The following is a 26,425-nucleotide window of genomic DNA, read 5'->3' on the forward strand; positions in this document are numbered from 1 at the left end:
ATCTCTTAGATCTGTTAGACTACTTTTTGTATCATTAGCATTTTAACTTAATGATTTGTAGCTTTTTTATTTTTTTCTTGTTTGGAGGGAGTTTTGTTTTTGTTTTACAGTGTTTCACTAGTGTCTTCCAGCTTTTTTGTCCCTCAAGTTTTTGGCTTCTGCCCAAGCTCTTCGAATATGATTAGGTCTCAATCATATGATTGAGTCTGCAGCTAGCCTAGTCACAAGAACTTTTAAAGAAAATATTTGAAGGGAAACTGAAGTTCAGCTTAGTCCACCTTATTAGTGATTTCAGGATGCTTGCTCTCTGGATATTTTGAGATTGTCATCTCTCCACTATTTCTCTGGTGTCACTTTTATGGGACTTTCGATTTTATAAATAAAATCAAAGCAGGTTTTTCACATCATCCAAGAAATCAGGGAATAACAGCAGAAGTAGACAGTGTTTTCTTGAGTTCTAAACTTGGACTCCAAGGACAGACTTGTTCCATAGCAGTCCTGTGCTAGTGTTTCTTACACTGAAAAATACTTGAGGTAAAGTCTAAGAGGAGTGACAAGCATGTCATGGACCTGCTCTTTTCTTTCACTAAGAAAAACATCATTTTGTTCCTATCTGATACACACAGAGATTTTTATCCTCTGCATAAGCCTAGGGAAGATCCTGTCAGCATTAGGACTTTCCCCTTGTTTCCTTGACTTTTGCCAGTGGTAGTGGAAAGTTTAGTTCCCAGAGATGCTGTATTTTGGCACTGATAGACCATTCACATTTCAAGTTCAACTGTAATCACTCAGACCAGATGTACTTCTCTGTTCCCTCCTGAAATCTGATGCTTCCTAGAGCAGCGATGAAGTGTTTTGGTGTTTCCTGTAGTTTGATAAGCCTGTGGGTTTTATTTTTATTCTAGATTTTCAAACTTCTTGGGAGAAATTGGGAGGAAGGAACTCAGGGGATAACATGTTTTTGCTGCATGAAGCTTCAATTTCAATGCTTATGTGCTTTTTATATTATAAATAATGATGATAAATCTGCCAACTTTGGTGATTAATTTAGTGATTAACCTGTGAGTAGCAAATTTAAGTTAGTATGAAAATATTGTCATGATGGTATGATAATTTTAGGTGTAAATAAATGATAGCTTGTTCATTTTATTTAAATGTAATGTGAGTTTTAGATCTGGCTAATATGTAATTAAGGCTTTATCCTTGTTCATATTTATAATGTATTTCTAGGTAACAAGAAAAACATAATTTCTTAAGCTTTTTTTCTCTTAGTCTGAGATGACAACTATATTGCATGTGATAGAACAGCCCCAAGGTTTGTGGAATATACAGCATCTTGAATATGCAATGCTACAAAAGCCTTGAGTTAAAAGCTGGTTGAGTCTTTTAAGTGAATTTTGTAGTATTTTATTTTTTTTTGAGCAAAATCCTATGAACCAGAATATTTAAATGTAACTTTACATGCCATTCGTTCATTATAGAACCACTGCAGGCCAGAGTTTATTTTTGGATTGATTGAAACTTGTATTTGCTGCTTTCAAGGAGTGATGGGTTAGAATATCTGTGGCAGTGGCTCCACCAAACATCCAGAAACATCCGTTACACTTCCTAGTTGAATACTGACACTTTCAATTGAGTGATATCAAAGTCACACTACTGCTCTTCTTGTTTTTAGAAAACATTAGTGAGAGTTTGCTTGATTACTAAAGTAATGTTCACAGCTTATCCTGTGCAAATGGAAACTATTTGCTGGTGGGGGTTTCAGTCATCTTGACTACTTGAAAAGAACTATAGAAAAATTTTCTGTGGCTTTTTAGAGGGTTCACAAGCTAGTTCATTCTGTATACCTCTATTGAAGCTATAAAATTACCGTAACAGTTAATTAAATGACTGTAGAAATTTCAGTGGGTTTATATAATTTTGCACAAGATTCTTTTAAGAAAAAGGAGACATTTGAGTAGTCTGTAGTGTTCTTGAATCCTTATTTCATTTATGGATTAGTAAAAAATCAAGCAAAATGTTCACAAATTTTTTTTTTACTGAATTTTCTTTCTATGATTAAAGCTTTAGGATCATTTTCTGCTGTATTTGGAGACGAATGGAAGGAGAAAACGGATAGAGATTTTGTTAAGGTAATTTTAAGAATATTAAACTATTTTGCACTGCATATGATGGGTATCAAATCCCTTAAAAAGAAAAAAAAAATGGTAAGATTTACTAACATATGTCTTTTGAACTAGTCTCAACTTTATTCTTTGACTTAAATATAGTAGTACAGTAGATCACATTTTTCGTAAAATGTGATTAAGTAGGAAGAAAAGTACTAAGAAAAAAATATACTAAGGAATAAAGAGGTTCCAGGTTCCTCCTCATAAGAAAGCTAAAGTGTGCATGAGAAAGCAGCTATTTGCCCAGAATTTAGCCAGAAAAAAGAATGCTGTTTTGTTTGTTTGTTTTTAATGTCAGGATCAGTAAAAACATTCTGGATTATGAAAACTATTAAGCCCATGACACAAGAAACACAGCGCAAATTTAAGATAAGTTAGAAATATGAGTTAGATTCAATTAAGCTATTTTTGCACAAGGCTTTTTTTTAATCTTTCCACTAGAGGGCATGATCTACTGTACAGCTAGTGAAATAAGTAAAAAAAAGAATATATAACCAGAAGTTGTTTTGTATAAACATTTGCTCTTTATACGAAATGAGCATTTTATGGTAAATGATAGCATGAAATATATCTGAAAGAGATTTGGCATTCTAGCATATTTGCTGTAATATATAACGGGGTTTTTTTTGAGTAGCGTTTCAAGTAATACTTTCTGTGGCTAAAATAGGAAAAAGATGGATTAAAAACCTATTTTGATTTATGGTTTTTATTTATCAAATAAAAAATATGATAGACTGCTTAACTTCTTAAGAACCCATACTCAGATTTCCACTGAAATTCTTTATTTTCTTAGATACCAAAACGTCTTACAAGTAGGGTAGGGAAATATTTGTTAGAAGCTCTTTTCAGTTGTCTTTTGTTATATTTTTATATAACTTAATTTTGGGACAAGTTGGCCAACAGTTATGTTAGCTAAATGATAGATATTGCTGAAATACCAGTGAATAGATTCCCCAATCAAAATTTCCTAAATGAAGTTACGAACGAAAAGGTAAGCTCTCGTTTTTGTTCATATTTGATCTTGAAAATTTTGGTTTGAGTGTGTTTAAGTGTCAGATATAATACCTTATAACCATTGTTTCCGTTTTCTGTTGAGAAATATGTCCAGAAATACTGTAGGTTTTGTGTTTTGGCTTGTATTTTCAAAGTGCTTAGCACTTCTGTTTTGACTTCACCCTAAACTGTCACAGGTTGTTGCTGATCTAGAGCTGCAACAATTACCTTGTCTAGGTCTGTAAAATAAATAAATAAAGTTACACAGAATTGTAACTTATTATATATTAATTACATAATCTTAAATAATTGTGGTAGATAGGACAGATGGTTCTGATAAGTGTTTTTAACTGAGTGTTAAGTAGAACCACTGTAGCTGCAATAAGGTTTACTAACAGCAAACTTGGATGTTCTCCAAGATCTATTTTTGAATGTTACAACATGTGTAGTACCACTCTGTATTGAAATACTGCAGAAAGCATGTCAGAACCTAGCACCACATCTAAAAATGTGTCTAATGCCAAGAATCCAGATTTTTTCAGAACATCTTACTTTAAACATTTGTTTGACCCTACTACTGGAAGTAATTTATTTTATATTGCAGCTGTGAGTATGTCAAAAAAGAAAACAGGGGAAGCATTATGGGAGTTTCTTGATGTACAATGGAGATACTTTGTTGGCAGGGTAGAGATTGTGTATGCAATCTTTTATTAATTTATATGTGCTTTTAAACTTAAAGTGAACTGAATGACTGTGCAGTGTTTATATTCCCTCCTTTCTCTATGTCTCGTTATTTTTAAAAAGATCTTCTTTATTTGGTTATTTTTATTTTGCTGCCAATTATTTCTGTCTTGTTTTTCTAAGGTCGTCATCATTTGTTTTTCAACTATAATGGCAGCAAATTAGAAATTCTTGTTGAGGTGGAAATGGATAAGAATTTTAAGTGGGAGGAAAAACAATGCAGAATTATGAATTAAAGGAAATAGAATAGCTAGCAATGGCATGAAATCGAAAGAGGGAGAGATTCATAGAAAATAGGGGGAAGGCAATTTCTTAAATAAACTCAATTTTTACTAATTTATAGTTTATCAAATTTGGTACATATCACCCTCAGACCATACTAGATCTTATGATGTGTTGAAGTCTTGGGTTTTTTGGTTGAGAAGTATTAGAAATTCTGAAGCCAATTTCAAAATGATACGGAGAATTAAATTCAGGATTCTGAAAGAAATCATAAACTTGGGTTCTTTACCCAAGTCATGTCAATTTAAGCATTTGTAAGCCAATTTTATGCAAAAAAACATGAAGTTTCTGATGTTTATTGCCAGAAAATGGCTTTTCAAATGCAATACAACAAATATAAATGCTATATGAAATAGAGTTCTAGTATATTCAGAACACTTGATGTTATTTATAAAGCTGCTGTTATAGAATTAACTTTGTTCCAAGCTCCTCCTGCTGCCTATTAAAAGATATGAAAATAACTTGGAACCTTGGATTTTATAGAGGAATTTAGTTTTAGTTTCATTTTCAATGGCTATATACATAATTTAGAATTATGCAATTACATACTAAACATGGTTTATGGAAGTTTTTAGTTAACATTTCCTCAATACAAGCATAATATTTGCTTAATATGAGCTTTTTAATCTCTTAATCATATTAGTATTTTTAAATTACAATTCAATAAAGAAAAATGGCCATATGTTTTTGTATTATTTTTCTCTTCCTTCTACTGTATCTTTGCAGATGCTAGGAGTCGTAGAGCATCGTCACTAATATTTCTTCCTTCACTAAATATCTAAGCAATAACTGTTAGTTGTTTGTATTCTGTAAGCTCTTTGAGTTCTATAATTTATCGTAAAGATTTTCTTGTTTCAGCACCCATACTTTTTTTTAACTCTGTTGTCCTCCAGTTTTGACTTAAAATCATGCTGCTTTACATCTGCACTCTTCCTGAAAAACTTATTTGCTACTACTAGATTTCTGTTACTGCTTGAATTAAATTGAACTTCCTTTCTGTTGTAGTTTTCTTATGGTATGTTTTTACTTTAATATGAAGTGTAATGGTTTTATCAGTCTATTTTCCGTATATTCTGTGCAGTGGTCAACTACGGTAGATCTCTGTTAAATTTCATCCATCCTTCTCCTTACTTGGCATTGATCAGGCATTTTAGGAGCACGTAGGAGTGAATGTATGTGAGTGTCTTAAACAGTTTTATTACTGCTACTAAATGTAATTCCTTAACTTTTCAGAATTCATTGTAAGCAGTCATGAATTTCACCAAGCTTCCTAAAAGGTCAACAGTGTCATGATTTTCCAGAACTATTTACTAGTTTGGTAGTGTTATATGCATGAATAAAGGAGCTTATCTCTTTTATCATGTCTTCTACCACCACTGACATTCAAGACAAAGATGGAAAGCTATACATACATACATACACACATACACATACATACATACATATATATATATACACACATATATATATATATAAAAAATACTAAACTTTGAGGGAACCAGTTGCTTAACTTTTTGCCAATACTTAGTATTACAAGAATTTCCAAACATAGTTCTTTAAAGTTTGTTATCTTATCTGCAGTGCTGCATATTTTCTCACTTTCTATATTCTTACCTCTACACTGAACAAGATGTCTTTATTAATCAGTGAACATGAACACATACTTAATCTCAATTTCATTAATTGTCAAAACTTGAGTATCATTTTAACTTCAGCTTTGTTTGGCAGACATTGTAATCATGCCTGCCGTTTTCCCTGAAGCTATGCTAATTTGTTGCTTTCTCTCCTTTTGTTTTTTATCAGGTGCTGCCAATAAACTTAAATCTCTAGTTATTTGGATTGGCAGGATAGCCTTACCTCAAGATTGGAACAACTGGCCTTTAGCCAGTCATCTTAGGTGTCTTGTTCCCCCCCCCTCCCCCCACCCCGAGCTCTGACACCTGTCCTGTTCAGTTGTTATCTGATCTGTTCCTGCTGCTTTTCCATTTTGTTTTTTTAACTGTTTCATTTCTCGTTGTATTTACTCATCTGAGCATGGTGCACTTGCGGGTATTAGTTTAACATGCTCGTAATTAGATGGATTTAGCTGTTTGTCCTCATATTTCTTTCATGTTTTCAGCAGCTGCCCAGAATTTGATGCTGTGTAACAGCAAGCTACTAAATTTCTTTGTATACTATTCATTTGTATATAATTTAAACAACTTTTTTCTTGTTCTTGCATCTTGAATTTTTTGTTGTCCTGTCAAGTTGTTGAGTTCCAAACTCCATGCTTACAGTCTCTGTACTTTCATTATTGCTTTATGTATTGCTTTACCTCCAGTGTAACTTTTCTGGTAAAATTCGTATCTTGTTCAACTCTCTCTTATCTCTGAGTTTAACAGTAATTTTCTTTACACTTTTTTTGAATATTTCCTAGATGGTGCTTAGATAGAGCTCCCTACAAATGCAAATATTTGAAATACTTTTCAGATGTCATCTTTGTCTCCTTCACAATGTTCCATCAAGCTGCCAGGCTCAGATCAGAGTCTAATTGAACTCATATTTTTTCTTGGCTAATAGGTGCTCATGATCATTGCTACATTACATGAATAATGGACAGAGACATCCATTGTTTTTATAGGCAGTAATTTGGTTTCTCTGATTTCCAGTGAATTCTCTGTAATCCTGTGCATCTTTTTCCAAAGGAACTCGGCTACTGAGAGTAATCAGATTATGCATGTGAATCAAGCTCTTTACCCCTTGTCCATTATCACTTGCCATCTGGACGTCGTGTAATCGAGCATTATTTGTTTGCTTTCAAGTCTTAGCTTTGTATTTCCATTATCAGAATTATATCATGACCTAAAATATCTATATAGGAATAACTGTGGATAAAGAGCTTCACTTTTTTCTTCATGTCTTTTCTGTTGATATATAGTAGCAAATTGCAGCTGTGTTTTTTTCAAAGAATCATAGAATCAGTAAGGTTTGAAGGGACCTCTGGAGATCATCTCGTCCAACACCTCTGCTCAGAGTCACCTAGAGCATGTTAGACAGGTTGCATCCAGGCGGGCTTTGAACATCTCCAGAGCAGGAGACTCCACAACCTCTCTGGGCAGCCTATTCCAGTGCTCTGTCACCGTTTTTTATAGTATGGAATAAATAACTGCTTGTACATAATTTTCTTTTATTTGCTAAGCTAATTGTTTTCTTGTCTCCATGTCATAAGTACATTCTTCAAAGGAAAACCTAAAGCTTAACTTAGCTTTTCTTTCTGTACCTCTGCTTTCCCTATGGGAAAATAAAGATTCTGATGTGTTTTGCCCTATTCTCTTATATCAAATGGTTTTGGAATACTGTATGTAGGTTATTTAATTCTATTTTCCACCTCATCTTATCTAACTTCTGTGATCTGCGCCTTCTGCCAGTTTTAGAGATCTTTCCTGCTTAGGCAGGAAACCAATGTTGAGTGTACTGAGAGCAATTAAATCAGCTCAGTTACCTTTTCTGAGGATGTAAGGTTGTGATTTTAGGCCAGGTCTTTCCCAGTGAAGAAGAGGAATAGAAACTGCAGATTCATTCTGAACTAAAGAAATCTGAACACTTATATACAGGAGTTCAAGATGGTGATCACTGCAGGTAACTGTAGTGCATTGGAAGAAAAAATGTTACTTTGATCGTTTACCAGTACGGCATTTGCTTCTAGTGTGACGATTTGTCTGAGATGTAGAAATATATTCTTCACCAGAATCACAGAGAATCACTTTCAGAAAATCGTACTATAGCTTGTTTGTTGCGTCTTTTTTTTCCCCGATTATGTTGTAAGGGTCTTTGTAATTAAGGAGATTCGTAATTCCAGTTAAGGAATGGACTGTTTTTTTTGTTGTTGTTTCTTCTCCTTCCTCAAGAGGTCTTAAGTGTCCTGGAATTTACTTTGAGTTTCACTGATTCTTCTGTCCTAGTGAAAGATGCAGAATTTGTATCACTGTTGACTCTGAAATATTGTTTATGTTGGGGGGTCAGATGAAACCTGTTCCTCTGTAACCCCTCTCTCAAAAAATTCAGTGTCTGAAATATTTGAACAACTTGATTTTAAACTTGATGATTTGAGTTAGACAGTCTCACTCACAGGATTGATTCACTATACTTTCGTAGTTCTTTGTATAAAGCTGTACATGCAGCGATCATTGGTCCGGACTGTTGTCATTGAACAGAGTAGTAACACTTCTGAGGGAGGAGCTCTTCTAAGACTCTCTTGTGTAATGGTGCCTAACAATATATAGTTTCTTGGAAACAAATGAAATGGTGTTCTGCCTTCCACAGTATTAGAGACCGATGTTTCTCTCTCTGACTAGGAACTCATCTCAGCCATCTGTGGTCAAATTTTAAGGTGTTTTAGAGCTCAAGATGGTGGTAAAAGCATATCAGGCTTCCATCTGCACATTCAGAATTTGATTGCAACCTGTTTATGTGAACAAGGAAACGCTGTCGTGGGAGATGCTATCACCACTGTAGTTTGCAGCCCATCTCTAAAACAGATGTGTTAAATACCACATGTTCTAGTCTGTGGCTGGCCTGCTTGGATCCCACTTGGAACACACTAAGATCAGCTGTTTAAGTTATTGGCTTGTTGAATGGAAGATGTAGGGTAATGTTTCCTTAGATTCTCCCCTGACCCTGGAATCAGAGGAAATCCCAATATTAATGTCTTAGCACTGATTGCTACAAGAAATTAGTATTGTCCTAGTCCAGAGCCAAACTGGCTGTAGAACTAAAGATAAACTTACTACTTTGTTTGTTGTTTGTTTGTTTTCTGCTCATGAGAGCCTTTCCCTCAGCAATCTTTCTGTCAAATCATCCACAAGGTGGTTGGGATTCTGTTAGTGTGGCTGAAACAGTTTAATTCTTTTCTATATTCTCTGTAGAGACAAGCCTTTCTACCTGTTGGAGTGAATGACTAGAGTGAAGAGAATATGGTCTGTACACCAACAGTATCAGGGTGTGTTTGACTAAACATCTGGTTTGAGTTTGTATGTTCTCAGGCTTTTCTCTCTGGTGGATCAAGAAAGGGTTAGTCAAGGGGCTTTTTTTGGCAGGGGTGGGGGGAAGAATCCACTCCCAGGCTCTTTCTACTTAGAGACTTTCTCATGAGATAGCAGATCATTTAATAACCAAACATGAAATGGCTAAACTGCAGCTTCCCCTGAACTAGGGTTCAAGTGATAGCACTCAACCTTTTGTAGAATATATTAAGATCTGCAAAGGGTTCACAGAAAGTCCTGTTTACAACTCCGATAGTCATTTCACAGTTGCTGAAATACCTAGGACTCATGCTGTCTTTGAGATGGATATGAGTATGGGACATGCATGCTGTTGTGCTTGATGTGGGCAAAAAGGTAATCTGAGGCAAAAATTCTAGTTTGAGTGGTTAGCATTTCATGCTCTCAGCACGAATATAGAACAGTTTTGAAGAATAACCATTAAGTGTAAGTAATCTCTCTTGGTTGCTTGGTGTATCTGATTTTAACTTCTAGAAAGGAGCTGTGTTCTGTCATATTCTGAGAAGAGAGTTTTATTTGACTTGACAACTGGAATTGTTTGACAGATTGCTTCTTTAGGAAGGGGAGAGGACAGTTCCTCAGTTGTTCAAGCAACTAGAATGGGTGTGTTTCTTCTGAGAGTTTTAGGTGAGAGGTGCAGTTTTCTAACAACGTATTTCTCTTTTCTTTAGCCATTAGACAATGTGAGCTGTTATCTTCAGCACTGCCTGTAGTGTCTTCATCAGCAAAAAAACTTAAATCCTCATTTTCCATCCGATTGAGAATGTATTCAGAATGATTTGCTTTCTACAGGGAAAAAATTACTCCTTTGATTTTTTTTTTCTTTTTTTTTCTTCTTTTCTTTTGCCAGAGGTTTTTAAATGTTTAATTTTGGACTCTAAGCTTAAATATTAAAAGGCCAAAAATAGGAGGATTCAACTAGCAAAATGTGGTGACATTGTTTTTAAACATAACTGGCAGCAGTTTTAACATTGTGTTGTAATTGACCTTGGCCTCTTCCAAAGATATTCAGGTTGAAGTTGGAGACTTAAGTATCTCTGCTCAATAATGAAATTTTTTAAATCTTTAACTGATTAAACAGGTAGTCTTTAAGAACCTCTAAGATTTTCCTTTTAAGCAGGAGTGAAATGGTGCAGGCTTACTGTCTTCATTGCTTTTTCAAAAGTAAATATCAAAAATGGAAGTGAGTATGTATTGATTAACAAATTTCCAGACAATATATTTTTGTACGCTTCTTTAAATCATGACTGAAACCTCTTTTACGTGTCTCAGTCTCCTTTGCTGAAAGGAGGGGGCAGCTCAAATGAAGTACGTTCTGCAGCTTTTACCTATGTGCCTTAGTCTTTCGTGGTTACTTTGATAGCCTCAGTATTAATGCGAAAAATCTTTTCATCTCAGTGAGAAGTTAGACTTTTATCTAGCTGTTTTTGTCTCTTCTCTGAGGTAATAATCTTTCTTTCTATGCAAGTAATCCTCTTCAGTAAACAACACTTGTGTGTTATTTGGAAGCATTGCAGTGGAAAATAAAATTTCTTTTCCTTGATGACCTTGCAATTCAGAAAATTGGTAGCATTTTATTTTTCAATAAAATAATAGTGACAAGCTTGGTATCAGTGCTGTAATTAGTAATTTAATTTCAGTAACAAAATTTTCTCTGGCTCTTCAGCTGGTTTTACTATTTTTTTTTCTTTCCCCTCCAGATCTGCTTCTGGTTTTATTCTGTGATAACAGCTAAAAGAGTAGCTCTATTTCTGTAGTGAGTCAAAGAAACAAATAATATTTTAAGTTTTCAAGCCTGATCCTGTAAACTCTGATCCCTTGATTAATTCTGATTTCAACAGGAACAGCCACATAGCAAGGATTTGCAGATCAGGATGTATATTTTAAAAATAATTTGAATTCTAGTCTAGTGAAACATTGTTTTGTTTGTATTTATAAAGCTTTTTGGTGATGATTCTTATTGCTTCTGGTATTTCATTGATTTACGGTGATATGAAAAACGTATCAGAGGCTTAAAAAAATCTCTTCAGATCAGAAATTTGCTTGTACTGCTAACAGAAGCTAGTTAGTGACTGAAGTAGGAAGAACATCTGCTGCCTTAGGAGTTCATTGCTGGTAGAGAGGGAAGGAAGATAAACTATATTTGTTTCCCCCTTATTATCTCTGTATTTCTAATTTTCTGTGGTAAGCTGTCCATATAATTTCAATAAGTTGCTTCAGCAAAGAAGCAGTTCTAGCGTAATGTTGATAGATCATGAATGTGCACTTCTGAGGCAGGAAGGAAGAGTTCTGTAATGTAATACGTTGGATATAATCTATCCAATACATACTGGATATAATCCTGTGAGTAAAAAAAAAATTATTATTAGATAAATTAATAACCGAGGTATTAGAGATTTCTTAAAGAGCAGTTCCTTTTTTGTTGGTAAATATTTTAAAGTAATGGAATTAAAAAACAATTATTATTTAAGGAAATATCATCCTCTATACATTAAGTACTTTTTAATTCTTTCTTCAGTTTTGGAAGGATATTGTAGAGGATACTGAAGTACGTGACCTCATTTCTGATAGAAGCAAATCTCAAGGTGAGACATCTTGACTAAACTTATTAGATATGTGCTGGTAAATACAGAAAAAGAAGAACTGATTTTATTTATTTACTTACTTATTTTGTAGAAACTCCGTCAGAAGAATGGATTTGGGAATCCTTATTTCATCCACCTCGCAAGCTGGGCATTAATGATATTGAAGGACAGCGGGTACTTCAGATTGCAGTGATTTTACGTAATCTTTCTTTTGAAGAGGGAAATGTTAAACTTTTGGCAGCTAATCGTACCTGTCTTCGGTTCCTGCTACTCTCTGCTCATAGTCATTTTATTTCTCTACGGCAGTTGGGGCTTGACACACTAGGAAATATTGCAGCAGAGGTATGTGCTTCAAAACAGAACAATTAAAATATCATTCAATGAAGGCATTACTTTAATGTTAATTAAATTAATTACTTTTCTTGCTTGAGATCATTGGAAGCAGCAGTAAATATGTTCTCTGAATTTGTAAACAGTAGTTAGAAAACGAATATGCAAGGCCAGTCATAAAATTCAGAGCGTATGTGTCCGTTTACTTAAATAAAATTGCATGGAGAAGACTGATTGTACAAGGAGCTGTAAGATCCCTCACACTAAATTCCTTTAGTCTGTACAAAAATTTCTTCATTCTATACTATATTTAATTTCAAAATAGTACATTTGAGAAAGGGGGTGGTAGAGGGTTTTAGGTCTTGGGTAGCAGGCACCAGTATGTTAGCTACACTCCACTGGATCTGTATCACATGTGAGACATCTCTTTCTCCTCGAAGAGATTTGAATGTAATAAAATGTACCATTCAGTCCATTTTATATCGTTGTACAGACAAATTGTAAAGGCTTATAGGCAGATATGCACAGGTACTGCTTATATTAAATGTATATGTTCAGGTACATTTAAGATAGGACAATGAGATTTGCAGTGTTTGCTGAATATATCAAAAGGATGGTATATTTGCCATGTGTCCAACTCTTCTTGAATGTTATAGTGTGTGAGAGCTGTGGTCAAGAAGCAGAAGCCTGTTGTATTAGATGTCCCAAAGAAATGGGATGATTGTGATAGTCTTTTGGAAGGAATGTTGCTCTTACTCAGGTTTTGTACTTTAGACAGTAGGCTATTTTCACGCATACTGTTGACTGCCTAGGAATAAATTTATTTTCCTTATTCTGAACACTAGAAAGTATAATTTAAGTTTACTCACTACTTCAGAGCAGAAAAGGAAGAAGGAAGGCTAAAAAGAGTGCTAGCTACTTTAAATTGCAGAGTTCTGGTTTTGGGAACAGAAGTACAGAAGTGTCTTTTAGATGTGCTGCATTTAAAGACTTGAATATGGTATTTTGATTTGCAAATCTAAAGATTTGAGCCATTATCACTGTATACATAGTGTTAGACATAGCTTAAATCTTTTTGTTTTTTTTTTCTATCAGCTTCTTTTGGATCCTGTTGATTTCAAAACTACTCATCTAATGTTTCACACTGTTACAAAATGCCTAATGTCAAGGGATAGATTTTTAAAAATGAGAGGTAAGGTCTTGAGATATTCTTGTTGTTATTGTTGTATTAGAATAGTAATTATTCCTGTTAAATTGTTTTGTATTCATTTTTCAGGCATGGAAATCTTGGCGAATCTTTGTAAGGCTGAAGATAATGGTGTCTTAATTTGTGAATATGTAGATCAAGAATCCTACAAAGAGATCATATGTCATCTCACGCTACCAGATGTGCTGCTTGTAATCTCAGCACTTGAGGTGCTATACATGCTCACAGAAATGGGAGAAGTGGCCTGCACAAAGATTGCTAAAGTAGAAAAGAGCATAGGTAAGGGAGAAGCAAGACAAAATCTGTTGTGCTTGTTTGTGTTGGAAGAAAGAATCAAGAATATGTCATGTTCAGCTGTTGAAATACATGGCTTGTGTGTTTGTGTGCAAAGTAGAGATGGATGTTACAATACGAAGTTTTACTAATTTACTCCATTTCCTCCAAAAATTGATGATGCTGATAACTTTATATATATACACACACACATACATGCCAATTTTAAAGGAAATCAGTATGTCTTAGTAGCATTCATTTGTTTGTCCTAATGTCATTGTCGGTTTTGCATTTAATACTTTAGATACATTAGTATGTCTGGTTTCTATGGACATCCAGATGTTTGGAGCTGATGCACTTACTGCTGTAAAACTCATTGAACATCAGTGTGTTAACCAGCAAGGAGTACCTGATGTCAGACCGCAAGTAATGGAGCATGGTTCCTCACAGGCCCATGCAACAGCTGTCCCAGGTTAGTATCACTGTGAGACAAGATACTTGTCTACAATTTCTTTTTTTCATCCTCTGTGGATTTCTGATTATTTATATAAATACATATAGCATTATACATAATATAGGTTATTTTTTACAGACCCTTCACAAAATATATAAGTATTTGTTATTCCAAAACTGTAGTGAAACAACTTCAAAAGTATCTTAATATCTTTCAGTTGTTAATATTAACATTTACTGAAAGTAGTACACATTTTTTTTTTTTTTTGGCTTGTTCAGTAGGAAGCAAAAAGAATCCGTTCTGGATTGTTTCCATGATACACAGAGACGTAGAGATTTATTTTATATTGCACTTGACACAGAACAATATTGGCAGTAACATATAATAGAACTGCAGAGACAAGAAATGCGTACAGAATCATGTCTCTATTGAAGCCACTAAACACTTAATTGTGATATGAACCAAGACTTAACTCTATCCCTTAAAGCTTGAGGGGAGAAAAAGTGTTGTCTTAATTCATCTTACCTGCAAATTAAATGATAATGATGATTAATTTCTGCAGCTTTATTTTAGTTAAAATACTTGTCCTTTTGAAAATGATGGCATGATTAACTATTATTGGTCAAAGGGAATAGTGCATGCACCTCATTTTGTCTTTACTAATAAAAGTACATAGCAAGATGGAACACACAAGATGGAACATTCTGAGGAAAAAAAGGAGAAAGAACTGTTAAGATAAATACTAGTTTGTGTGTCTTAAGTGTATTCTGGAATGTGTTAAGAAATCACAGAGAAAGTGACTGGAAAAGAATGTGAATAAATGATGAAGCTAAGGAACGTGAAACTAAGGAACTTATGTGACGTCACAGCAAAATTCTTTACAAAATACTTGTTTCCACTTACGAATTAAAAACATAATTGCTATGTCCTTGTGCCTGTTCTGATGGAGAATTGTACCACTCTTGAATCATTATATCATCAGCCTTAATACTGAGATCAGCTGAGAAACTGTCCTCACTAAGTGCTTGCTTTAGAGTGCACTTAAGTGGTGGCCCTGATTTTGGCCTGACCAACTTCGTGTTGGTGAACATTAGTGCAAATCTGTGGTCTGCATAGTGCACCTCTGTGACTTGCCTTAGTTGTGCATACTCACAAAATTAAGAAAAAATGTAGCAGTAAAAGTCATGTCTTTTAAGTGCTCCATTCAGGAGAATAATAATTGTTTCAGCAAGGGCTTTTTTTTGATTTTTGTTTTGTTTTGTTTTTTCGTTCTCCACAGCCTCTAGGGCAGCACCGCATGTTGCTCCACCACCAGGAATAGTAGAAATAGACAGCGAGAAATTTGCATGTCAGTGGTAAGTGTATAGTTCTACTCATATACTTTAATGGAAAAGAAAAAAAAAAAGAAAAATACTTATATTTATGCATCAGAATTTTCTAGCTTGTTTCTGTTCACCGTTAGATTCACTTTTCAGAGTATAAAGTTCTGTCATTGCTTTGAAAAAATATGAAAGAAAAGCTCAACCAGAATGTTGACAGTTGATACTTTATATTGTTTTCTCTCTTAAAATGAATTTTGTTTTGATTTTTAACTCTAATCTTGATTTTATTTATTTATTTATTCCTTGCTCTTTAAAATTGTGGAGCAGCATTATCTGTTTAATCAGTGTTTTCATCTGGTAGTATGTCCCTGTATTATTGCACCAGTACAAAAGTGATTCTCAAATTATGAAGCTAGGGCCCAGCAAGACTGTGATCTGACCATTGTGAGTCTCAAGCAAGTTAGAAATAGATTAAATAAAGCCTCTTCCCTTCAAATTTGCTTGCTTTCATGATATCAGTAATCATACTGTTGATTACTTGTCAGATATTTAGAGGAAAAACTATTCTGCCTATGATTCTCATGTGGACTGAGTGTGATCTTTCTGAACTATATTTAACTTACATAAATCTACTCAGATTCTAAATATTGGTATTTGACAGTTTGTGATGGACATCTCTACCTCTACTGCTCCATGCCTTGTGTATATAGCAGTTACCTCACTAATCATATATAGGTCTTCAAGATGAAGTGGATAGAATTTTTCAAAACTTGGCTTAGAATTTTCAAAACTCTATACTAAATCAGAATTTTGGCTTATTCAAACTACCAGCAGAGCTCTGAATGTACAGGAGAAGTGTTGTTACAGATTGTTGCTGCACCCATGCTTCTGTTTGCACTCTGCAAAGTATTATTAATATATACTGTTGCTATGTTATGAAAAGTTTTGTATTTAGATGTTTATAGAGGGATATATGCAGTCACTGCAGTTGAATTTAGCAATCTACAAGTTGTTTTCTAGCCAAAGTTTGTTTTCTAGGCTTTTTAATTAATGAAGGGAGAAATTCCTCTATAGTAAGAGGAATTACCTTCATCTGCCTAGTCTATGATAAAATGAGTTAGGATCTACTTTCTGGAGCCACCTTCTCTCGGTTGACTTATAGAGAGAACTAGACACCCAGCTTGCAGGGACAGAGTTTGAGACCAGGTAAATCTTGCACTCTGTTGAAAATGTAAAATAGAAGTTTTGACTGTAAAAATAACAGGCATGCCCAGTTGCAGCTTAGTACAATACTGTCAAAAGACAAATGCAGTGAAACAAACAATGTGACATAATATGAGGAAGATTTGGAACATTTGGTTTGTTTCTGATTCTGTGTACAGCATGCTTCTCCAGCTCTCTGTACTGAGTGCTACTATTTTGTACATCAACTTTCTTCCACTTAGTCTTAGGTTGATATAAACCAACAAAAAATAAAAATTAGCAACCCCCCATACACACCTTTTTTCATTTTGAGAGCATAGGAATAGCCCCTTCCAAGCAGTTCCACATAATCTTTCATCGTATGTTATAGCCGTTGCTTCCTATTGAGAGAAATTGCAGAATAGCAAATTGTAAAAGTTGAATTTAGAAAAGTTACTATCTCTTAGAAGCAACAGAAAGAAAAGGTATTTAAACTGACCTTCCTGCATGCATTATAAGCCAGCTTAGCCTGAATAAGAGTCCTCTGGTAAGGTAAGCAAATGTGACAGTACTAATCACCAAAACTAAGTGGACAGTATAAGTCCTGAATATCTTCTCTTCTGTTTGCTGATACCAGTGATAGTGTGAAAGCCTAATATGACATATCAGACAAATGTCTTATGCTACTGGGTATGTCAAATTGATTAACATCTAGACTTTCTGTTACATGATCTTAATTATAATAAAACTATAACTAAACTGCAGGAGTAGTAGTATACTTATTTTTTACTGGTTGCGAGAGAACAGATAATCTAATCATTTGCTTTCTCTTTACAAATTTCTAATTATATTGGTATTCTAGGACTCTTTAAAGGATCATTTAGTGTAATTTTCCAAACTTGGAAATCTCCATGGAAATTTAACATTAGGCAGACCAGGTTGTTCTGCCTGCCAACATTTTATGATGTTTAAATAGTGTGTAATTCCAGGAATGAGTGCGTATGTATGTGTGTGTCTGTGTGTACACGTGTGCTCTCTTATAATCTTACTCCCTTCTCTCCCTTCTCTCCATCTCTGTCAGAATTTGAGGATTAAAATTGTTACCCTGTCTCTGTTTGTTGCATGTATCTTAAAATAAGACTGCATTACCAGGTCTGTTAACAAAATCTTGATTTTGACACAAAAGATGAATAGACTTCTGATGGAAATTTTTGAAGGAAGATTGACTATTCAGTCCATCTTTTGAAATAAAGTCATTGAGTAGTAATGTAAAACTTGCGGACGGGAGTTGTCACCAAAACATTCTTTCTTCTTCTTGGCAATTCAGAATATTCAAAATATAAAATAAAAAATATACATGAATGTAAATGTGATGTATATTTTGTATATTACGTACATGAATAAGATGTTGCTTGTAAGACCCTTAAGACATGTGCTCAGTGTTTTACGTGCTTGATCATAGGTAGGGAGAGATACAAAGCATAGAATAGACATTTGACAAAACAATACATTAAAATGCCCTTTTCCATATTGTTAGACATGTTTTAACTCTTTTAAAAGTACTGTCTCTGTGCTTACTTCATAACTTATTTTCCCATCTTCAGGTTGAATGCACATTTTGAGGTGAATCTTGATTGCTCAGTCTCTCGAGCAGAAATGTATTCTGAATACCTCTCTACCTGTAGTAAATTAGCGCGAGGTGGAATCCTAACGTCAACTGGATTTTATAAATGTCTGCGGTAAGGCAAAAAGTTTATGAAACAATAAAGAAGCAATTCTGTGTGCTCAGTACTAATGTGCAGTTTCAGATTTTGAGAAAAATAATCTACAGAGCTGAGGCTGAAAGACATTCAGTTTTGGAATTTTAAGTGAAACAAAAGTTTATAGTTTAATTAAATTGATTTTGTTCTATTTCAGCAGCTTTTTTAGAGTTCCATTTATGCTTATAACCATTGTAGTTCTTTCCCAGGTAGTTTTGGGGAGGTATTGTAGTTTTCTTTTTGTTTTCTTCTTTCTTTTTTCTTTTCTTTTCTTTTTTTTCTTTCTTCTTTCTTTTTTTGTACAAGAACTTGGCCAAATTTAGTCCTCAGCAATGAATACTCAGATGCTCGTGGGGAATCCTGCTATATTACAAAGCTGCAGGCACTAGTGCAATCAGAAAAGATATGTGTTTGCCTTCTCTGCCCATAAAAGCAGAGTTTGTTAAAATGAGAGGAAAAACAGTAGGAGGATTGATTTACTGTGTTTATTAACATAAATATATGTTGTGTTTGGCAGAACTGTCTTTCCAAATCATACAGTGAAGAGAGTAGAAGATCCAAATAACAATGGTCAGGCACATATACATGTGGTAGGAGTGAAAAGGAGAGCTATACCACTTCCCATTCAGATGTACTATCAGCAACAACCAACTTCGTCTACCCCCGTTGTCCGGGTTGATTCAATTCCTGATGTATCTTCGTCTCCTTCGCCAGCAGGTTTTTTTTTTTAATTAATTAAAATTTTGCATTGATTCTGAAACTACAATAGCAAAAAAAAATTATTGAAAGTAGTTTAAAAGTAATGAAGTAGTCTGAAGGTATTGGGAGTAGTGGCGACAGTTTTTAATTCATTCCATTCAATAATGTTAGGAATAGTATTAGAGTATGTACTTACGTGGTATCTAGTATTTAACATCTAACCCATATGCTTGTCAGCCATCAGACAAGCCATATTACTGCATCCTTAATTCAGATGCAGTATAGTTGAGAAGAGAAAATACTTCATATAGAATTATAAATTCAAACCTTGGATTTTTTTAAAAAAGTTTTATGTTCTGTTTTTGAAATAATCTTTGCATTTAAACTTTTTGCCTTATGTCAACAGGAATCCCACATGGGCCACAAAGCGTAGGAAATCATTATCAGAGGACCCCTATTAACCAGTCTTCAACTTTGACAGCAACACAGATGTCTTTTCCAATTCAAGGTGTTCATACTGTGGCACAGACTGTTTCTAGAATTCCACAAAATCCTTCAGTTCATACACAGCAGCAACAAAATGCTCCAGTGACTGTTATACAGAGTAAAGGTCCAGTTTCCTGTGAAGTAATGAAGGCCACAGTAATACAGGGCTCTGTTCCCCAGTCTGCAGTTCCTGTTACTATTGCTGTAGGAGGAGCACCACAAGCTTCTAATCAAAGTCACAGCACTACAGGCCCACAGCCGTCTGTTACTGTTGTTAGTTCTCAGACATTGCTTCACCACCAACCTGTAATTCAACAACAGTCTCCACTGCATGCAGTGGTACCAGGACAGATACCTTCAGGCACTCCTGTTACAGTAATTCAACAAGCTGTACCTCAGGGTCATATATTTGGCAGAGTACAGAACATACCAGCATGCAGTTCAGCAGTTTCACAGGGTCAACAGCTAATCACCACATCATCACAGCCTGGGCAAACTTCATCTCAGCAGTCCTCTGCTGGTAACCAGCAACAAGATACAGTCATCATAGCACCACAGCAGTATGTCACAACCTCGGCATCTAACATTGTTTCTGCCACCACGGTTCAGAATTTCCAAGTAGCAGCTGGGCAGGTGGTGACTATTGCAGGTGTCCAAAGTCCACAGACTTCTAGGGTAGGGTTTCAGAATATTGCACCAAAGCCTCTGCCATCTCAGCAAGGTCCACCTAATGTGGTACAACAGCCAATACAGCCACAGCAGCAGCCACCACCACCATCCCAACAAAGCGTAGTGATTGTAAGCCAGCCAGCTCAGCAAGGTCAAACATACGCACCAGCCATTCATCAAATTGTGCTAGCTAATCCAGCCTCTATTCCAGCTGGTCAAGCTGTCCAGTTGACTGGACAGCCAAGCATTACTCCATCTTCTTCACCATCCCCAGGTCCAGTTACAAATAATCAAGTTCATACAGTTATGTCATCTTCATCTACCGCTCCTCAGTCACAAGGACCCCCTCCTACTGTTAGCCAGATGCTTTCTGTAAAGAGACAGCAGCAGCAGCAGCATTCACCAGCATCATCACAGCAACAGGTACAGGTACAAGTACAACAACAACAACCAATACAAATGCAAGTCCAGTCACAACAAGCTAATACAGGAGTTGGCCAGCCTAACTCTGGTGAATCTAGTCTGATAAAACAACTGCTTCTTCCAAAAAGAGGCCCCTCAACTCCAGGGGGTAAGCTTATACTCCCAGCTCCACAGATTCCACCACCTAACAATGCAAGAGCTCCTAGCCCTCAGGTGGTTTATCAGATGGCCAATAACCAGGCACCAGGTTTTGGAGTTCAAGGACAGTCTCCAGCTCAGCAGCTGCTAGTTGGACAACAAAATGTTCAGCTGGTCCAGAGTGCAATCCAGCCCCAGGGGGCAGTACAAACAGTACCCATTTCTAACTTGCAGATATTACCAGGCCAGCTGATCTCAAACAGCCCAGCAACTATTTTCCAAGGGACTTCTGGCAACCAGGTTACAATAACAGTTGTGCCAAACACGAGTTTTGCTACTGCAACTGTGAGTCAGGGAAATGCAACTCAAATCATTGCTCCAGCAGGAATTGCAGTGAGTGGAACACAGACAGGAGTTGGGCTACAGGTGCAAACACTTCCAGCTACTCAAGCACCTTCAGCTGGACAATCACCGTGTACTGCTGCTCTCCCATTCAAAGGTGATAAAATAATTTGCCAAAAGGAGGAAGAAGCAAAGGAAGCAACAGGTTTACACATTCATGAACGTAAAATTGAAGTTATGGAGAATCCTTCCTGTCGAAGAGGAGCTGCAAACACCAGCAATGGGGATGCAAAAGAAAATGAAATGCAGGTGGGAAGTCTTTTAAATGGGAGAAAGTATAGTGACTCCAGTCTACCTCCTTCTAACTCAGGGAAAACTCAGAATGAGGCCAATCAGTGCTCACAAGTCAGTAATGGGCCATCATTAGAAATGGGTGAGAACGGAGCTCCTGGAAAACAGAACTTTGAACAAATGGACACACAGGAAATTAAAAGTGATTTGAAGAAGCCCCTAGTTAATGGAATCTGTGATTTTGATAAAGGAGATGGTTCTCATTTGAGCAAAAACATTCCAAATCACAAAACTTCCAATCATGTAGGAAATGGTGAGATATCTTCAGTGGAACAACAAGGGAATTTGGATGCCACGCAGCAAGATACTGCCAAAGGTGATCAAGGGGAAAGAATTTCTAATGGGCCTGTATTAACTTTGAGTAGTTCACCTGTTGTAAGCGGTACACAGGAGGCTGCAAAACTGTTAACCCAGCAACTTAGTGGTACCAACACTGATTTACCTAATGGACCTCTAGCTTCAAGTTTGAATTCAGATGTGCCTCAGCAACGCCCAAGTGTAGTTGTCTCACCACAATCTACAGCCTCTGTTATACAGGGGCATCAAATCATAGCAGTTCCACACTCAGGACCTAGAGTGTCCCAGTCTACCCTGTCATCCGAAGTTCGGTCTACTAATGGCACAGCAGAATGCAAAACTGTAAAGAGGCCAGCGGAGGATAATGACAGGGAAACTGTTCCAGGAATTCCAAATAAAGTAGGAGTTAGAATTGTTACAATCAGTGACCCCAACAATGCTGGTTGCAGTGCAACTATGGTTGCCGTGCCAGCTGGAGCGGATCCAAGCACTGTAGCGAAAGTAGCAATAGAAAGTGCTGTTCAACAAAAGCAGCAGCATCCAACCACGTATATACAAAGCATGGTCACACAGGTATGTTGCAGTGTACTTTTTATTCCAAAAAACTATGATTATGACTAATACTGTGAAATGAGTGTGTATGAAAATGTAAACTCAGTTGATATCTCTTACATAGTATTTAAAATATTCATAAAATGATGGTTTCTGTTCTTTTATGGACTTAAGTTCTGATATTTAGCATGCTTTTGTGATGTTAGTGACAGCTGAATTCAAAATAGTTCAGACTGATTAATTTAGGTTGTAACTTGATGCACAGCGAGGAAAGAACTTCTGTTCATTGATTTAAAAAAAAAGTATTCTGAAATCATATAGTCTTGTAAAAACATGTCAGTATTATTTCCCACTTTATTCTTGGTCTGTATTGATTGTAGATGGGTGTGGAATTTCTTGGGTTTTGTTTGTTTTGCATAACGTTAGTAAGTTAGAGTTAATCACTAGGGTTACATCTGGCTTGCTGAAATGAGTTGAAGTTCTTGCATTTAAAGATGGTCTTGAGAGGATAGTAATTGCTTTATAAGTTCACTAAAGTCATGAGAAAATATTTGGTAAATTTGTGAAAATAATATTAGTTTTATTAACACTATAAGAATTTATTTTTATTTAATTCTCCTTGACAGACTTTGGAGAGGGCCTTTTTTTCCTGATTAAGTTATTTTTACCTTTTTAAAGTAGTAACTGCTTAAGACTTTATTAGAAATGAGGTATGTCCATCACTTGTATGAGATTGTTCTGTTCTCTAGTATTTATTTCAGCTTTGTACATGGACAGGAAATCTCTCTCCAAAAAAAACATTTGGTACCTAAATAGGACCAGAAAGAATAGAATAGTAGGTTTGATGGTCACAGAATTCTGACAACTGCAGAGAGAGGAAATGACCTTGAGTTAAGATGATTCTTACGTGTAAATGTGTAGTCTTCATGGGCTTGAACAGAGCCAGAACTTGAATTTGACAAGTGATGGCTAGTGGTACTTTTTCTGTATCAGGTTAGGTTTCTACTGGAAGTTCTTCAACACTTTTCCTTGATCTGGTTGTCAGAACTCAAAGCTAAAAATTTAAGTTTTTATTTATTTATTTACCCTGCCAGGCCACACAGATTTTTTTTTTCTTTAGTATCTTGAAAATCTAAGCAAAAAACTTTTTTGTGAGTTTTTAAGAGAGAGATCTGTGGCAGGTTTTTGTTTTTTGGGTAATTATTTATCTTTGTTCTTACTAAAAATCATTTGACCAAAACGAAAACATCTGTTGGCAGCATAGGGAGAATAGGTAAATTGTAGATTTTCTGCAGCGTGGATGTACTAACTACGCCTTGCTTTTTGCAGTGATGGCGTAAAGGTATTTTGTAGTTTGGATTTCTGTATTAGCTTGCCTGAGGATTTGGCTGAAATAGAAAATAGTTGGAATTGAATAATTATTATCTGTATTTATTTATTCCCTGGACATGTGGCTGATGAGCATTAGCAGTTTTGTCTGCAAAAAACAGAAGTACTGCACTGTCAAACACGCGGATTTTTTTTGAGGAAAAGAGTGAGAGCAGACTCGTTGGATTAGATTACCTGATCTGTCATGATAATAGAGCAAAAGTTCTTTAATGAACTCTTTGCTAACAGTTTCTTTAAAAATGGGTGAGAGACCCATTATTTTTGACACCATTGTTAATATTGTCTGCATTTTTCCATTACCTGTACATACAGAAAAACTGCTAGCTGCCTCTGCCTTTCAATACAAGTCTGCAGATCTTGTTTAATGTCTGCTCCATGGAAGTTAGTTCATTCTCCTGTGTGTAGGATGTCCTTAGTTTCTTTTGGATTACAGGAATGGGGGAGGAGGAGTTTATTAGTTTTGATCTTGGTGAACAATTTTAATTTGCTAGCTAAGTTCATTGATCATTACATGTGACATCATGCTTATTACACTAATGTTTAAGCACTAACTGATAATAAAACCCATTTTATAGTACTCTCTTCAGATATAATGGACATCATAGTTTGGCTTAAAACTTGTAAGAATGTTTTACACTCCTTTAAAGTTAACGTGTGGGTGTATAAACAGACCTGCTCTCCCCTGCCCTGCCTCACCCCGTAGGTGCTGAGCAGCTGCAATAGCCATTACTCTCTTGGAAAGAAAAGTGCTAAGAATTTCAAATATTGAGTCTACTTTTACAAGTATGTTGGAGTCATCTAGTTGTACTCAGATGTAGCTTAATTCTCTTGAGCCCTGCAAGTTCTACTGATAACTTTTGTTCGAGTTAAGCCCTGTGTAGTCGTACAAAATACAGGCATCTCCTATTTTGTCCCCCTCATCTTGAGTCTCTTCCTTATACAGTAAGCAGCTTCCTTGACTCTGACTTTTAAAAGAGAACAGCTAGGAAACACTGTTTTCAATACAGTGTCTGCATTGTTTCATTGTCTATGCAATGTCTATATATCTATACTTGATATGTTGCAGAAGAAAATAGGGGAGCATGGTGTGAATTTTTTTATAGATACAGCACAATGAAGAAGAATGGTGAGGAATAGGAATTAAAGGGATAGATATAAATAGTTGTTGAAGCTAATCGTGTGTGTTTTCCTGTTTTCTTGCTAGCTTAAGATTTTATTTTAAAATAAAGCATGTATTTCAGTGAGAAGCAAGAAAGGGAGAGGGGAGGAAAACTTGTTATATTGCAAGTTAGAACACAAGAGGAAGGCTGGAAAAGAAGATCTAGAGGACAAAAAGGAGCTGGCTGTTGCTTACGCAACTGTTACAGGATAAGTTGTCATGAGCAGCAAAAAGGGAAGATACTTGAACCAAAGATAAGGAAGGACAAACAGAAATTGGAAATACTGGAGAAATAAAGTAGTAAGAGTTCATCAGAGCAGAACAGGGGAGGAGGGAGAACATGCAAGTGAGAACTATGGAAAGCAAGAAAAAGAGTAAAGTAACTCAGTGAATGTAAAAGTTAAAGGGAAGGCATATTTCAGAATGTGATTTGGTAGTTTAAAATGGGCCGACACCATATGCCTGCGGAGAAGAGAAGTGTTGATATAACCACACTGCTGAAACAATAAAAACCATATACTTGATCTTTATGGGACAGCCCACACAGTGCTATCTAAATCTGATTAGACAAGTACAAATACTTTTGTGTGTACAATAATCTGATTGTTTCATGTTAATTGACTTAATCAGACGTTGTATATGTCAGCAGAGCTCACTGAAAGATAATGTGTAGAGTGACTACGAAGATCTTTTTTGTATTTTTGTACAGAAAATTGGGCTATGTCAAAAGACAAACAGATATGCACAGTGTTGGATTTTTCTTTTCTTATTTCCACCTGCATTTTGTCAGCCCTCTAAATGTAGCCTGAGAGGAGATGGAGCTAGCAGTTTACTTTCTTGGCTTTCTGTTATTTCTGTGATCCCTGTTTATGGTTTTATTACTCTCCTGAGGCATTGCGTTGGACTTGTGGGTCCAATGGTGAAAGAGGATAAGAAATGGGTAATTGTGCTTCCCTCTCCCCACACCTTTCTTCTTCAGGCTCCTCTAAAACATCTGTTGAACATAACCACTTTGGTTTGTACCGGTTGGTTTGTGTTTTGAAGGAACAGTCTAATATCACGCCAAGGTCCTAGAAATGAACAAATCAGTTTTAAATTGCCTTATCTGGCTTTTAAAGTAATCACTTTCTTGCTCATCACTATCATTCCCTCATAAACATGCACTCCCATTCCTCTTAAGGCTGCCTGCTTCAAACGTGCTTACGTGGAAATGTAGGTGGCCAAAACTGTAAGCATTTTCTTAACTATTTGCTCCTGCTCCCTTTTGATTGGGAAACTGAGAATTAACCGTGCACTGGAAAGCGGGTACGTAGCCCCAGGAGGTGTAATTCATTCCTAGCCACAGAGCAAATGAGCTTATCAGCTGGAAATACTGAAATGCAGAATCTCTGTACTTTTATTGCTCTTCACTTCTGAAGCACTCTGTTGCAAGATTTAACCTCAATAATATAACAATAATAAAAGAACATCTATTTTAATGCCTATCCATCCACCTGACCCCTTGCTTGCATTCAAATCCTGCTATATTCATTTTCAGCTTCTAAGTTACCTTTGATACACATCTATTGTCTTGAAGCTAACTAC

The 26,425-nt window shown here is 35.8% G+C and overlaps 1 protein-coding gene across 1 annotated transcript in view; it reads left to right on the plus strand.

The window, feature by feature from the left end:
* ARID2 (AT-rich interaction domain 2) overlaps nucleotides 1-26,425 on the plus strand; it is a 107,346-nt gene that overhangs the window by 62,476 nt on the left and 18,445 nt on the right. The window contains exons 6-15 of the mRNA XM_062583841.1: nucleotides 2,065-2,132; nucleotides 11,742-11,808; nucleotides 11,900-12,150; nucleotides 13,234-13,330; nucleotides 13,415-13,624; nucleotides 13,923-14,090; nucleotides 15,352-15,427; nucleotides 18,181-18,315; nucleotides 18,854-19,053; nucleotides 19,442-22,314. Coding sequence (XP_062439825.1) covers nucleotides 2,065-2,132; nucleotides 11,742-11,808; nucleotides 11,900-12,150; nucleotides 13,234-13,330; nucleotides 13,415-13,624; nucleotides 13,923-14,090; nucleotides 15,352-15,427; nucleotides 18,181-18,315; nucleotides 18,854-19,053; nucleotides 19,442-22,314 — 4,145 coding nt within the window. The remainder of the gene's footprint in view (nucleotides 1-2,064; nucleotides 2,133-11,741; nucleotides 11,809-11,899; nucleotides 12,151-13,233; nucleotides 13,331-13,414; nucleotides 13,625-13,922; nucleotides 14,091-15,351; nucleotides 15,428-18,180; nucleotides 18,316-18,853; nucleotides 19,054-19,441; nucleotides 22,315-26,425) is intronic.

The sequence above is a fragment of the Rhea pennata genome, chromosome 1 (assembly GCF_028389875.1).
Source record: "Rhea pennata isolate bPtePen1 chromosome 1, bPtePen1.pri, whole genome shotgun sequence".
Classification (NCBI taxonomy): domain Eukaryota; kingdom Metazoa; phylum Chordata; class Aves; order Rheiformes; family Rheidae; genus Rhea; species Rhea pennata.